Source organism: Uranotaenia lowii, chromosome 3 (assembly GCF_029784155.1).
Source record: "Uranotaenia lowii strain MFRU-FL chromosome 3, ASM2978415v1, whole genome shotgun sequence".
Classification (NCBI taxonomy): domain Eukaryota; kingdom Metazoa; phylum Arthropoda; class Insecta; order Diptera; family Culicidae; genus Uranotaenia; species Uranotaenia lowii.
Genome location: NC_073693.1, coordinates 139711868 through 139728811, shown reverse-complemented (window position 1 = coordinate 139728811; position 16944 = coordinate 139711868). Strand labels below are relative to the sequence as shown.

At 35.3% G+C, this 16944-nt stretch overlaps 1 protein-coding gene across 2 annotated transcripts in view; it reads right to left on the bottom strand.

The window, feature by feature from the left end:
* The window catches only part of LOC129751755 (ecdysone-induced protein 78C), a 122280-nt gene that overhangs the window by 11227 nt on the left and 94109 nt on the right, over positions 1-16944 (bottom strand). For both annotated transcript variants that reach the window (XM_055747447.1, XM_055747446.1), the window contains 2 exons: positions 635-1134; positions 268-543 (listed from right to left, as the gene is read on the bottom strand). In XM_055747447.1, coding sequence (XP_055603422.1) covers positions 268-543; positions 635-1134 — 776 coding nt within the window. The remainder of the gene's footprint in view (positions 1-267; positions 544-634; positions 1135-16944) is intronic.

Sequence of the window (16944 nt, the reverse complement as noted above, 5' to 3'; positions counted from 1 at the left end):
ATAAAAGCTCTTGACCTGGCAGGTAACTGAAATCAGTCATATCGGTCATCCATATTTGGGTGAGTTCATCGCAGTTTTTCAACCATTACTAGCAGTAGTAAGCAATTTTAAAATGAAGCTTGCAATATATTTTCATAGGAATGTAACAGTTATTGTTTTTTTTTTTTTCAAAATACATTTGCATGTTTTGTTGATATCATAATATTCCTCAAATTTTTAAACTAGAAATTCACTCCTAATGAAGGTAGTCAAAACTCTGGTACTCACATCATAGATAACCTCCAGCTGGGCCCTCGAAAAGTAGACCCCATCGTCGAAGGTAAGTGACGTATCGGAAGTTGCTCGGGCCACGTGACTCAACCACACCTCGAAGAAACCCAACTTTAGCAAGATCAGCTGATCGTCTTGCAGGAACTCTCCGAAGCCCGGAACTCGCTTGGCAAATTCGACAATCCGCTGCACCGACGGAGTTATCCGCAGGGCATATTGCTGCCACAGCCAGATCCGCTGATCCTCGATGGTATCCAGCGATTGCAGGATAAGCTGGGAAAGAATTTTGAAAAATAATATATGAGCATCCATATTCACTCAGGTTTTTGTATATATTTAGGTGTTTTACTTATCAAAAACTTACGTTATTCTTCTCGCTACAGTTGACCAACGAAATCCGGTTCAGTTCTTTGACCTGCTCGGTCGTGTAGGTGCTGTGAGCCCGATGGGCCTGTGCCACACAGTGGATGATATCGTAGATGGACAGTTCCGGTGGATTGAACCCAACCGTCAAGGAATCCGGTAAAATGGTGACAACCGCCGTCGAAGTGCTGATTTCCGCGCAGTTCGTCATACTTTCGACGGAATTGCTGTTGTTGTGATTGCTAATATTGTTGTTATTTTTATTACTAGTACTAATGTTATTATTATTGTTGTTGATATTGTTGCTATTAAGATTATTGCTGGCACTGATCACTGGCGGGGCTACGACGGTCGCTGTCGAATTGGCCGATACGCCGCAGCTACTCATCACCGACACCGGATTCGGTGTCGTCGAATTGACACACACGTTCATTTCTTCCGCCGAGGCTCCGTTGTTTCCGGCTTCACGAGATTTCTTCGGAACGCGACCATATCGAACAGCTGTTAATAAATCCAAATAAAGAAGGATAATTTCAGTTTAATGATAAGGACGTAGTTAACAATTTTCTAAGTTTTTTTTTTATTGAATAATCATAGGTATTTCAGTGAAGTATAAATTCTAATAGGTAGAATATCAATGAAAATAATGAAAATTATAGACGGGTAGATTAATCATTCCATTGAAAAATCATAAATCAGCGGTGATGATCTGTTGACACAAAATCAACAAAAAACAAAAAAAATCCGGAATGTAGTACCAAAAAATTACAATTTTTTGTTTCTTACGTTGATAAGGTGAAACATTCGCAATCGATCATCTGAACTTCATTTTTTGTAACTTACGTAAAATGTATGTAAAAATAGCTGTTGATATTTGTAAATTTTTGTCGTCAAATGTAATGTAATTCGTAAATTTTAATTTTATCAACAATTTTTGATGGTTTAAAGATAACATACGATTCTTGAGAGTCAAGTAATGGATTGTGTGTCGAGACAACGTTTGTGTTATATCTCTAATCGTGATGCAGTCTGGGGGTGAAAGTTATGTCCTGATTAATTTTTTAGAAAACCAACATCAAAAAGTAAAAGGTCAGTATTAAACTACCCCAAATTTGTATGAGAATTGCATAATTTGGGCCAGATCGGATCACGGGAAAGGGTCGCTCAACGAGGCTAAAGTTTGTATCTATGAATTTTTGATAACTTAACTTTTGTGTCTTAACTTGAATCGAAATGCAGTCTTCGGATGAAATATTTGTCATAATTTAGGCTTTATGAAAAAACCGTTTTGAAAAGAAATCGGCCGAAGGGGACTGAATTTTCGTGTTCATCCCGAAAAAATGTACCAAAATCCCATACAAACTCGTTGAGCGACCCCTTCCCATGGTTCGATCTGGCCCAAATTTGGCATGAGACATTGTACTAGGCCTAGGATCAATTTAAGCCTGCAGCGCATAATTTTTTCAAATGACGGGTCATTTGGAGCACTCTAGTCAGTATTCAAAATAAGTTATTGAAACAACTGTTTTTCACACAAATTTCTGAGCAAAATGTCTCAAAATTTGGCATGCGACCTTCTAGTCATCCAACACAGCAAAAAATTTCTAAAAGTATACGGAATGTAAAACACGAGAGATCTAATTTTTCACAAGTATAATTACAAAAAGATGTAATTTTCCACTACTTTTGATGTAATTTTAATCTTTTTTCAAAAAGCGAATAGAAATAAATTGTTTTGCTATAATTTTACATTCCGTGATGTAAAAATCAAGCGGTCAATGAAATTTATATCACAAACAGTGTATAATTATATCTCTTTGATTTAAAACTGAATGACATTGTTTGTCTGTGCCATTTTCCAGTTGATTCAAAGTGTGAAAACCGAGTATCTTCGTTCCAAACGCAGCTCCGGCATCTCTATAGTTTACTAAAAGTGGTAGGTTTCTCAAGTGAAAAGTAACGAATGATGTTATTGTAATTAATCAGTTCTTGCTCGATTACAGCGACTGCAGATTTTGCAGTGGAAGCGACCCGGAATATGATTGCCTGTCGAGAATTTTGCCTGAACAATCTGAGTGAGTAAAAATCCATCCTGACCCGGCAGTCTCCTGTGAATCCGAACTATGACTGTCCGGAACGTAATTATCTTTGGTCCTTCAGTGAAGCTGACTGGTTAAAAAATCAGGGAGTCCTTTTTCTTTATTGTTGTTGGTTGTTTATTTTGAAAATAAATGTTAAATAATTGTATACAGTGTATTTTTCTTTTCATAACACTCATAATATCTAAATATTTCGTAAAAATTGCAAATATCCTGAATAAAAAATATAAAATTTTACATCGCTGTTTATTTTTACACGACAATAAGCTGTTCCGTTTTCGTGCATCGTTTTTGGGCTAAATTTACACGCCTCGATGTAATTTTAGATCAAAAACGATGTTCCGTTTTCGTGTAATGTTATTACCTAACAAATGTAACATAACATAATGTAACAAATGGAACATTAGGTAATAACATAACGGGTAATAACACAAGGAAACAGGATATACGGTAATTTTGATTAAAATCGATCTGATATACTAATAAACCTACGTGAAATTTAATAAAAAGATTTTTTCATCTGTTTATTATCGTTCATTCGTTCGAGGTTTCATATCCAGCCTAGACATTTTAGTTTAAAAAAACACAATGCTTTCAAAAAATAAAAATTCTAAAGTTTCTAAAAATTTTAACTCGTTTTGGCATGATGTAAGAAAGTTATTGTAGATAAGAACTTATTTAAAAACTTTTTTGAAGACTGCAAAACAATTTGACCTATGCATTGAGATATGTAAAAGATTATTTAGACAAATGGCGGAAAGAAAACTTTAATGACTTTTTTCTTTGAATTCAAAATGACTCATGGTTTCGGTGAAAGTTTATTGTTGAATAAAAATCTTTTTTTTTTTTGTAATCTTTATAATTTTTACAATCTTTGTAATGTTCCGTAGTTTCGCCAAAAAAGGGCACAAGATGTTTTACCTATTTTCAAAGGTTATCTCGAAAATTGGAGCTGATAGAGAAAAAAAACTTTATTATGAACCAGCGCTCTCAAATGAGTCAAAATTAGCTCTTCAATTCTTTGTATCTCGGGAAAATGTGAATTTCAATACCGGTATTTTTGGTTTTACCGGTTTTAACGAAAATTAAATAATGAAATAATAAATTCCGAAAGAAATTTTGATTTTGGGAGCGAAATAACTTAAAAACTAATAAATCTTTAAGATCTGGTGATACCGCAGTAACAAATTAGCCAAAAATCAACTTTTTAGGACAACGCAGATTTTTCTGAATGCCACTGCACAATGAAGAAAAAGTGTATAAACCGCGAAGAAATTCAGTATCTTCCGTCCAAATGAACCATATCTATGAAAATATACTTTCATTTAATGAAAATGTTCGGAGAATCGATTGGACATAGTTTCAGACGCCACACAAGCTTTGTGAGCGGAAATATAGTGCCTTTTTAAACTCTGTTTCCCCAATATTTCGTAAACAATCTAGAAAAACATTGATTGGGACTTAAAAAAATTTGCACAAAAATAGACCTATCTTGTGTGATTTTTTTTTTTTTCAAGGAATCAAATGAAGGCTATTTAAGCCATCGCACGCATCGGAAAATGTTATGAACGTTTCACTCTCAATTCCCCTATATTTTTCAATTAATTTAGGAAAAAACATTTTCAAACTCAGAAGTTTTGAATCAATTGTGACTTATCTTGAGTGGTTTTTTTCGAAGAATCGAATGAAGGCTATTTGAGCCACCGCAAGCATCGGAAAATGGAGTAATGGCCGTTTCACCCTAAATTCCTCAACATTTTTCAAATATTTAAGCCATAACTTAATTTCATGAAGCGAGCGGTGGTTCAAAAATTTGTTGCAAAATTGTCTTGTGTCTTGTGAATTAATTGAAAAATGTTGGGACATTGAGGGTGAAACAGCCATAACTCCAGTGTTCGATGCGTGCGGTGTCTTAAACAACCTTCATTCGATTCCTAGGAAGAAAAAAACACATAACAAGAGTATTAGTGGTTTCAAAGTTTTCAGATCCAAATCCGTGTTTTTCTGGATTGATATCAAAATATAGGGTAACTAGGGATTTTTTTTCTTAGCGGCCCGCCACACTCCCCCACACCAAGAAGCTCATATGAGCCCCCTTGAAATGGACGCTAACTGTTCTCAGCATGTCTGACAGCAAAACGAAAAACACAAAACGCGAACCAAAATTTATTCATGCTGAGAACTTAAATAATATAGTTACTTAGTGCGAGGAGACGTTACAAAAATTAATTGCAACATGAATCTCAGTGGAAATAATATTTCCTTTAAAGAGATCCGTGTACATATTCGATATTGATTACTAAAATTTAATTTGAAATACTGCAAACAAATTAATAAACTACATTTAATCATACTAAATTTACAGCTAAGAAAAATACAAAACAAATAATAAATAACTTCTGAATAGTGATTGGATGATCAACGGCTTAAATTGTCTTTGGAATAATTTATTAGTTTGGTCTTGAAACAGTTTCTATTCCTTGAATTTTTTATATCTTCAAGAACGTTGAATTTGGTTGGACCAATAAAAGAATTTCGACGTTGGCCACGAGAAGTTGAAGATGTGCTGCGTACTAAGTGATGAGAAAAGCGGGTGTTATGGATTCTAACTCCTGTTGTAAATCTCAGGCTTTGAATACTGTTTGACGAGTGCAAATTATCAAATACATAAATAATTGTTTGTAAATCGCAAAGTTGATTTAGAGGTAATATGTTGTGTGACCTGTTAGAAGAGATTAGATTAGTTGGATAGAGTAGGGGAACATTAAAGATAGTCTTCAGGCATCGGTTTTGTAGGGATTGTAGACGTGACAAAAGGTAAGGGTCAAAGATGCCCTTTCCCATATAACGATCAAATAATATAAATGAGAATGTATGAAGGCGAAAAAGAATTTTAGCAGAACGTGGCGTGGGACGAATGCTTTACCCTCCATAAGATTCCGCTGTAAGATGAGATCTTTCTTTGTAAATTTTCAATGTGATTGCTCCATGACAGAGTTTCATCCAGAGTAATACCCAAATATTTGAAGTTGTTCACTCTTTCGATCGCGATATCAGTGATTTTGGGATTGTTATGAGGTTCAATTTTTTTTGATAAGAGTGGAAGATCATGTACTTTGTTTTGGTGAGGTTATGTGTCAGAAGGTTTGTGGATAAGTATTCATGGAGATCTTCTAAATCTTCTTCCATAAGCATTGTCTATGACCGCAATAGCCCCTTGATACACCACTGATAGCCGGCAACCCACAATCGAAAACAACTTCAACAGTTGGTGTCCCATCTTCGGTTTCTCCAGCTGGTGGTTTTACCTACGACTCGCCGAACACCCAACGATCAGACCGAACGACCAAACAACAGACGGTGATTTCCATCCCAGCACGGCCCACACGACGAGCAAAAAGGTACCCGAAGACGATCATCAGCAATCATCGGCAATCATCAGCCGGTATTGTGCAGCGATCATCACCCCACCGGTTATTGTTTCTGGTAACTAGAACGGAGATTGGGAGAGAGCGTATCACCCATCAGCCCATCGGAAAAACATCGCATCTTCAATCTTCGGAGGCAGATGGCAAAACTCAAAACTCGCACCAGTCGAGTTGAGCCTGCCAATCACTCCGGATAATCGCGATCAATATACTTGCCTTAAAATTAACGATAAGTGGAAATATAGCTTAAGTGTAATAAATGTTCGTTTTATAATTTTAAGTAGAATTTCGCTTTATTAAAGTGTAGCTAATAAATTGTGCGTGTTTTTATAAAGAAGTTGCGTGTTATTCAAAAACGTTTATTCGAATAAACTGTTGTGGAATCTTGCATGTGATAAAGGTCACAGCAGCTACACTTAGCCGCACAGAAGGGATTTTGGTTGAGTTTTGGCGGTGTTGGCGAGCCGTCGGGAAACCACAGGATAGAACCACTTCGAAGGTAAAGGTACGGCCCCCAACATTGTGGTGGTCCTTCGAGCCGGAGCGGTAAAGGTACGGCCCCCAACAAGCATGGTAACACTATTTGTACAGGTGCCAGGGTAAAAAAGAGCTGTATCATCTGTAAATAGGCGGGGAACACCATGCAGAGGTAACTCGCTGATATCGTTTATGTACAATGAAAATAAGAGAGGCCCTATGTTGCTGCCCTGCGGGACACCGAACAAATTGTTTACGGTTGGCCAGACAACTTCGTATCAAGTTGTTCGCAGTGGGCCTGATACCATAACACTCTAGTTTTTGAAGAAGAATTTCATGGTTGAGAGTGTCGAAGACTTTTTTTAAGTCAAGAAAAAGTGCACCTACAATTTTTTTAGAGTAAATTTTTTCAATTACGGAGTCCAATAACTCGCAGATAGCTGTTAGGGTACGCGACCCACATTTAAATCCATATTGGAGATTAAACAACACATTGTTGCAGTTTAAAAAGGAATTAATTCTGTGTAATATTAATTTTTCAAATACCTTGCTCAAGACGCTTAGTGTTGATCAGCGGTGTTTAAACTCGCCTCGGAAAGAATCATTCGGCTGATTTTTTCCGAGTTTAACTTGTTGTGTGCAGATTGATTTTATCTTCGTTCCAATCATGACGTGATTGCACACAAAACAAAGAGAACAGTTCCGAGTTGATGTTTTCCCCTCCTCGCAGGAATAAAATCACACCAATGAAACAACAGAACGAAGCTTACTGTACACGAATGCTCACGAGCGATCGTTGCCCGACGGACCGAGTTAACATTCCTCGCACCCTTCTCTCGCTCGTTTCCCGTTCCCTTGTATCTATCACTTTTAGCCACGCCCCCATGCGTTGTCCGATTGATGTGTTCGGCTGCCGAACGAAAACGATTTTTTCTTTAATTCGCTGAACTGTTCGTTTGCTTCGCTGATGTTTCTCCCCCGATTGCTGTTTACTCCTGCCGAGTTTACCCGAAGCTTACTTTTTGATGCTTTCCGAGTTGAACTTTAGATAGCATCATTGCAGATTGAGTTTAACGAAATAAAATCGTTCTGCAAAGAAGGGCAAAGTGCGAGTATGTAGACTCGCGATTTTAACATCTCTGGTGTTGATATGGGGCGGTAGTTGTTCACCTCAAAGATGTCACCTGATTTAAAAATTTTAGTCACTTTAGCTGTTTTTAGACATTTTGTATAGATGCCAGACTTTAACATATTGTTAAAGCATTTTGAAGAATGCTTGAAAATGACAAATGGTGATTTTTAAGTAAAAGCGTAGGTATGTTACTTAATCCCCGTTTGTAAGCTCGTGTGGTGTCTGAAACTATGTCCAATCGATTATCCGGACATTTTCACCAAAGAAAAGTATATTTTCTTAGGTAGGTAGGTTCATGTAGGAGGGAAGATATTGAATTTCCTCGCGGTTTATACACTTTTGTCCCCATTGCACAATGGTCCAGAAATGAAATTTAGCGGGAGAAAATTATTTGCGCTCTCGCCTTAGGTTTAAGACACAACATGTTTTTTCAATCAAAACGAAGTTATAATTTTTTGGTTTGCTCCATTTGAAGTTATAGCTCATACAAAACGGCCATTTTTGACCACAAAATTCATGATAACTGCGAATCAAAAACAGATATTTGATATCTGTTTGCTGCAAAACTTGCGCATAACAATTTGATAAATTCTTGCCGGTGGCTAGTGAAGTAGACAATGTGCAACTCGAGACCCCATACCCATACCAACCCTCGGGTAGTGGTCATATCACCTCTTGTCTGCAACTCCGATTCTCTACCTCCCCGTGGTGCTAGCTGGGGTGCGAGCAACCTTAGCGGAGATCGGGTACCCAACCCCGGTGGATGCTTTGGTCGCATGCAGACTGAGTTAGGGGGCTTCGTACGCGTCTGTTCTCCATGTCAGGGGCGGCGTGCGGAGTGCAACAGCGTCCTGGTGGTGTTCGGGACCCAAAACAGCAACATCACGACGGTCCTCCTGCGAGATAGTGGGGTTAGCTGCGGGCCTTGCGAGCATGTGACTACTAAAAAAACATAAGCAACGAATAACGAACAACAAATTTCGGATGGAAATCGGCAAAGACCCACGCGACGAAATTCTTGCCGAACACATAATTTTGATAAGTTCGTACCTAACAAAGTTATAACAAAAAAAACTTGTTTTTATAGGACCACCCTAACTTGTATACAAAAAATCATCATAAAACCTAAACGGCAATAGATAGACATTCAAAGTTTTCTACAAAGTTTCATCAATTTTGATGTTCTACATAATTGCTGAACATAATATGGCACTATCTCATTACAGTCAAAAAATAATTTTCGTATCTAAGGAGTGATTCATAAATCACCCTAAAATTGTTTCATTCAAAAGTAGCGCCTTGTAAAGTTGTATAACTTTGTCTTGGACATCAAATGTCTTAAACGTAAGGCGAGAGCGCAAATAATTGTTTCCCGCTAAATTTCATTTCTGGACCCCTGTATTGTGCATTGGCTATCCAACGCACTGTTTGAAACCACATTTAGAACCATTTAGAATCACATTTTTTGAAGATTTGCCAACAAAATACACGAGCAAGAACATTAAATTTTACATTTTAAGCTTAGATGGGTAATGATTCCTTCATAATAAAATAATATCTTCAAAAATTTTGTTAAAAAATATATTTATTCTAAAATTTTGACAAAAATTTTAAATTTCGAAGAAAATTTTAAAATTAACATTTGAAATTTAGGAAAGTCGCGAATGCCATAAAGATGGTAAAACGACTATAATCGAAACAAAAACAAACATTTGAAATTATCTAGAATTAACTTCTAAATAAACTAGCAACACTGTAATGAAATTATCAAAATAATTACCTTGTTAATCGGCTAACAGTTGTAAAGTGCTGTTAAGTATTAACTTCATCATTTAACTTGAAGAACAAGTAAAAAATGAAAATCTAATCTAATCTTATTGGCAAGTGCTATTAAGTCGAAATTTGTTTATACCATTCAATAACCCGATAGATGAGAGGCGAAATAATTATGAACAACAAGCTTCAGCAATTGTTGTTACACCCTACTTCCCGCTGCCATAAAAAGCATGGTGAAAAATCAAGTTCCTATTGCAAGAAAACCCTCGGCGCGGATACACGTGCTCGCATGAAAACTAGGATGATACAATAATGCAAACATAATTTCATTTAAATTACCATGTGCTACTTTCAAGATAAGATTATTTAAAAAAGATTAATTTTTTTTATTTGAATTCCATCTTGATTTTTGCTCTTATTAATAAAAAAAAACTTAACATCTTGTATGAAAAAAAAAAACAATTCAGCAATAAGGATTAGATAATTTTTGCTTCTCGTTTCACTCCTCTAAAAAATTTATAACTTATAAAAAATCATTACCAAGCTCTATTTCTTGGATCTTTCTTTGGATCTTTCTAACATGTTATTCCACCGTTGAAAGTCCCGCGATTTGATCCACCCTAAATAGTGTTATGTTGCTTGGTACAACTTTTCCCCAAGAGACCAGGGGCAGTGGTTGTTTTTTTTTTCTTGCAAATAATAAACCATTTCTTCCGGCTCATTGTTAGTGGTGTGTAATTTATTTTTGTTTAGACAACTTCATGTTACTATGACATAACATATTCAATAAGGTGAGTTCTAATTATATCATTGAATATAGAAAACCTGAATCTAAACTCTGAATTCGGGATTCATGATTTTGGCTTCTAAATAAAAGTTGAAATTTTGAATTTTTCAAAATTTTGATTACCAATTTAATGTTTAGATTTTTTTGGGTGCTTAATAGAAAAATTGTAAATACCGTCAACTGGGACAACATGCAACAATTTTCAACTTCAATGGCTTCTAAAATCTTAATGCTTACAGATAATCATACCTTTTATACATCAAAAGTTTTAAGGTTGATGGGACACCAAACTGACGTAGTCAGAAAAATTATTGGTTTTACCAGTTATTTTTAAGTTTACAAAAACATGCGATTTTCATCCTACTAAGAAAAAGGGGTAAGTTGCAACAAACTCTGTAATTAATGAAAAATCAAATGAAAACGTTTGAAAATTTAAAGTTTTTGATACATTTGCGATGTCATAATGCGTAGAGCACCAATTGCAGTCATTTTTGGTTTTGTTCGAATTAAATTTTACATTTTTTCTGTAAAAAATGTTTGGAAGAAAAAAGTTTAAATCTGCTGCATACATATAGGGGTAAAAAAATACTACAAGTATTCTATTAGCTTTAATCTTGAAAATAAATCTTAGGATGGATGAAATTTGAATGTTAACAAACACATAATGCAAAATAATCATATCCCAGCATGTAGAAACGAGATTTATGAGGTTTAGTTCTGATTTTCATTTTGTTGCCTTTTGCCCCAGACTGGTAAGTGAATTATAAAAATATTTATTTAAAAAAAGTTGGTGATTGTTCGAAAAATATTTTTACACCAACAGTGTTGGTTTAGGATAATGAAAGCTATATTAAGTACGTAGGTGATATCATTATGTAAAAATTTGTACATCTATTGCTCGATTTTTTAAATTTTTTATGAAAATCAAAAACTCTAAAAAACTCTCTCACGATGTTGAAAACTATGTCATCATCAATTTGTTCTGATTCAATGATAACTTTATTACAGTATATTGAAATGAAAATTGAATGAGTGTTGTGGTATACAAATGTTGCATCTAACCCTGCTTTTGCATGATGCCCCGTTTGACGGTATATGTTTTAAACAGCTTAGGATGAGTTTTTAATTAGCATGATTTACTGCGTTATTTTAGTAACTGTATCTATTTCAGATTAGTTAATTTTTATATTGTGTCAGCTCAAAGCAAAACTCATTAAACAAAATTAAACGTAAGAAAAATGTATTATACGTACCAAAAATAAAATACAACTAAATCATACTGCAACCCAGGCTTTAACCACAAACATTTGATATTGTATGGTCGAATTCGGCAATTGGGATGTTTATACGAGAAAAACAACTGATGACATACAAATATCTTCAAGTGACTCTATCAATATCCCAAATATTCACGTGCACTTTCCACACAATTTTTTTGATTTCAAAAATCACACAATACACAGTTTGCCCTTTGAATTTTATCCCAAAAAACACTTCCGGTTCACTATTTTCAATTTTTTTAACTTTTCCCCAAACGATCGTCTGGCGCGCACAGCTTCCAACAAAAATAAACTCCCGAAAACAAAACTCGGAACCTTACAATTTGCCAAACTCGAACCCGCCGATCGAACCGACAAAGCATGATCAAATGAAAGTAAAAGTTACAACCCCAAACTGCAACCGAGTGCAGGCGACTGCAGAAAAGTGCAACAAGCCACCCACCAATCGGTGCAGCAACGAGCAACCAAACTGCATGCATCTCACCTTCCTTTTTTTTTTTCTTTTCCCGCAAGGCGTCTCTAGCGCTGGTTGTTGTATTACCATAACTTTTTTTTTAGTTACTTGCGCCTTCTTTTTCTCCAACGAACGTCTTCCACTTTACTACTACTCACCTTCCAGTTTTCAGCCGGGCAAAGAAAAATACAAGGAAAACCGGCACTAAGTGAAAGAAAAATCCGGAAGAAAAAGCCACAACATAGTTACATCCACTACCCGCTTTACATTTTCGTCGTCGACCCACATGATGACGATAATGATGACGTGAGAGAGAAAGAAGGGGTGCCCCAAACCAATGCAATTTAATGCGATGGAAGTGAAGCATAAGTGATATGGTGGTTTAAGTTTTATTTAGGTACACACACTCGCCCCAACAAATCTAAGCCGACAGTTTTATGCAAAACAATGAACAACGATATTATATTTCAATGGTGGTTTTTCCGGTTCCACGGCCATTATTTTTACATTCAATTAATTAACACACCCTGAAAAGGTTCGTTTACACGTGACGAATTGTCGCAAAATAAATAAATAAATAGTTTGGTGAACATAAACAAATTACACTAGCTTACATCATTTTTCACCTAAGTAGCCTGAAGATAATTTCTCGGGCCTAAAAATCGTGCGCTGAATCCGAAAATGAAATTTAAAAAAATCTCAATGAAACAGTTTTTGAGTACGCTCAAATTATGAATTTTCGAAAAAATAAAAAAATACTTTTACATAAATCCAAATATCTTGGGCTACACAACTTAAATTGGAGGTCTTTTTTGCATTTTAAATTTTTGCTAAGCTTTTACAGAAAAGGGTAGGGGAGAATGGAAGAGCATGAGCCACTTTATTTCTTTGCTTCATGACTTCTTTATTATAAAAAAAATGGAAAGGTTTTCTACATTTTTAAGGCATCATTAGGCATTACTTTTATTTTTTAAATACATGAATTTCCCGAGCTCTGACTGTTTCAAAAAAAGTTTTTTTTTTTTGGGGGCACCTAATCCAAATTGACTAGTTAACGTCCAAGTTTATGAGATGACCCAAAACTAAAATTTCATAATTTATTTAGTTATTTCAAAGCATTTTCAGATGAGGAAATAAAAAAGAGAGTTCTATGATCGAATAGTTCCTAAAACCTGGCTCGCGAACGTTTCTTATATAGGACTTATGTACGTCTGTATACCATTAGAAAAGATAGACAAATATTTTCATAACTATTCATTTGGCAAAACAAAACTTTACAGGTAGTATTTATTAACGTATTTTAAGTTTTGAATGCGCATAAAAACACCAAAATATAGGTGGCCTAAGATAGCTTAGCTTAGCTTGATTGACTACTCACAGCCACCTTAAATCGAAAAATCCGAAATGCTACTACAAATGTTCTACTACAAAGATGTTTGTATGAGAAAAAAATGTTAGATTTGTTGAAACTTTACATGTTTAGTTGAGTTGAGTTTTCATTTAAGGCAAAACGGTAATATTCAAAGAACAATAAATTAAATATAGCATTTTAAACTCCACGATCGCTGGTGTGGCTCAGTAGAACGAATTCCACATCGCCAATGGTTGCTACTCCGTGGTTGACCGAGGCCATCAATTTTGTACAAGGGTCAAAAGAATGGTACTTGGGATTAGCCCATTCTCAATGTACAAAACTGATGCTCTCTCTTTGAACATCAATAACGGCGCCGGCCACATTCTAGTAGTCAATGGATAGTAAGGAAAATAGAGAAAGGGACGAAAGACATAAATTTGCGCTTTAGGACCGAGGTCACCTCTGCATCCTAGCAAACAATTTTGTTTGGGAGAGTGGGTAAAAGGATAAGATCTGGAAACACTTCTGACAAGTGCATTGATCTTGTATTAAAAATCCTATTCTCCTACGTTTTTTAACCAAAATATAGGTGGCCCAAGATACCCCACAAAATGTGGCCATTGATTCCCCACAAGCAGTGATTTACAAATTTGTGGCGCTTATGTGACCTATTGAAGTTTCATCAAAAATTCCTTTTCCACGTGAAAGAACATGACATAAATAAGATGATAAGCGTATGAGCATATTTTTGTTATGTACTTTGGGTATCCCACGGATGCAATTTTGCGGGTGCTTGTTTAATTATGTAAGTACAATTTTATAGGCTACGGCTAGTTAAATAAAAGAAGCATATTATACGTACATAAGTCAACAACATATAGAAAATCATGCTTACGCAAAGCGACGACGACGACAGTTGAGATTTTTATCTTGACACACAGCTGAGGTGTTTAGAGTGGCCCACGTTTCCCCTCTCTCCCCTATCTATATTTATGAAAATGAAATCAAATCCAAATATCATTAAATTGGAAGCTTTCTCTGTATTTATGTACATCAATAATGAAAAACTGAACAGAATTTACAGTTGAGTAGTAGAATTCAACTAGAACCGGTTTGGAACTAGCACATCTCTCAGAAGAACAACTTTTTCTAAGCAACATTTATTCTTAAAAAAATGCAATGATTATAAAACAATCAAACTCGTAATCATCCTGTTTATAGAAGGCTTTCTCAATACACTAGTCATAGTGACTAGTCAAATTGAGATCCTGGAAAATTAGAAAGTTTTGATTGAGTGAACTTGAAAACTTTGGAAAATGGGTGGTAATTTTTTTACTATTTGGAAACCATAAAATTGACAAGCAATTCGACATTTCTGGGATGAATCAACCGAGGTGGTTCCAAATCCCTCGAAAAGATTGACGGACGTACATAAGTTGAGAGGAATAATTCATTTCGTATTGCGCAATATTTGTACTATTTTTCCAATGGAGCAAAATTTGTAAAAATATCTAGCGTAGCATTTCAAAAGGGCGAAGCTGTCAAATGTAAACAAATCGAGTTAACAGTCATTCCAGATGAACGTGGTTGCATTTTATCTAATAAACTCGGTTTCATCTTAAAATCATCTAAAACTTTAAAAAAATAATGATAAAATTCAATTGGGTGAGACTTCCTGTTTATGCTTTTTCGATAGAACGTGAAGTTACGCCTATTCACGGGTTAATTTTTCTATTCGTTTAGGGCCAATAGGCTTAATTGAGTTGACCGTGTGTGACAAAACGGCCTAATTAGTTTTACGTGTAACACCAAAGGGCGAAATTTCAAAACCAAAACAAGAACGGCCGATCAATTGGACGAAACTTACAGGCGTAACTGGAATCGAAAACAAAAAAGGGCGAAATTCGATCAAATCTGAAATTTAGTGAAAAAAGTTAAAGTTCTTGAAAACCAACGAACAAAAAGTGAATATAATGCACATTTCTTGATTTTCTTAAACAAAAAGTGGTCCATTTTTGAAATAGGATTTGATTAGATGTTTCGATATTTCAAACGCGTTTTTCTCGTTTCAAGCTAACTGCTTGTTTTCAAGCTATGCAAGGAATAAAAATGACTTATTTCATGATGATTCTGTACTAGATATGACTTTGACACTTGTTTTTTTAATTGCGTTATAAAAATTCTGTAAATTTTTGTTTTCTTTGAATAAGAATTCCAGAACAATTCCGCCTGTTGAAAAGTTGGCCACCCATGCTCTAGGGTATTTTGAGAGAATATGCACCTGCTAAGGAGAAAGCCAGAGTATGCGGTATGCGTGTAGGTATATTTTTCAACAACTTTGTTATACGTTCCTTATACATTATAGAATGATCGTATGAAACACAAAAAACAGCATTTACCTACCAAAGTGGAGGCAATATACATACCTACATATATTCAACTTCTGGTTAAAACGATAAGAGTATACGAATTAGTCGACATCTTATTCAAACATACCTGAAGAATGCAAGAGAGTACAAGTTTTTTTTTCTCTCAACGCATGCGAACCGTTGCCAGCGACGATAGTTGCTGCTTCTGTCATTGGGCAATTCTTGCAAATACATCATCTGATTTTTAGCAATCTGGTTGCACTGCTGGTTGCAGAGAGAATAACAACAGTGTTCTCTCACTTGACCCATGCGGGAGAAAAAAAAGAACAAAATCGTCCTCAAAATCTGCAAACATGGCGGACTTTTTACCATATCCGACCTTTTACTTGCGTTAGTTGGAATTACGATTCGCAGTAACGTTTTTAATGACTTGAGTTATCATTTTTAATGCGATTTTATGTTTGCTGGGCGAATACATTGCAACACGTTTCTACTACTTATATTCGGTAAAAAAAAGTCTCATTGTGAAAACTATGAAAAGTTGGATTCTCGAAGCAACATTTAAAATCAGTGTCCAATGGGAAAAAAGTGTATAACCTGCAAAGAGATTCAATATCTTCCCTCCTAAACAAACCAAATCTATGAAAATATGCCATTCAAATAACCTTCATTTGATTCCTCGGAAGAAACGACATTAGATAAGTCCCATTTGGTTTTAAATTTAGAAGTCCGAACAACACACGGAAAATAATAAAAAGGTAAAATTTACCGAGATAGCAAGGTGAACACTCGTGGAATCCAAAAAGGTAACTTCTAAAACAGTTGCACAATCAAATCAACACAATGTTTACAGTGAAAACAAATCAATTCTGTATTTAAATTCAGAAAAGGTGAAAAAAAAGTTTTTCCATGTTAGTTTCCAAGATAGTTGAGGAAAATAGAAATTCGCTGCAGCATAATTTTAATTTTCAGCAAAAAAAAAACTAAGACCCTTTCGAAAAGAGTTGTAATCGTTGAGGATAAAAACTCTTGCCGAAGGCCAACAAAATCAACAAAACTATTGTTTTATAGATAAGGCATGCTCACTGAGCATTGCTCAGTTTGGTGAAATTTGTAAACCTTTTCAATGCCAAACTCTCTCAAAGACTAAAAAAA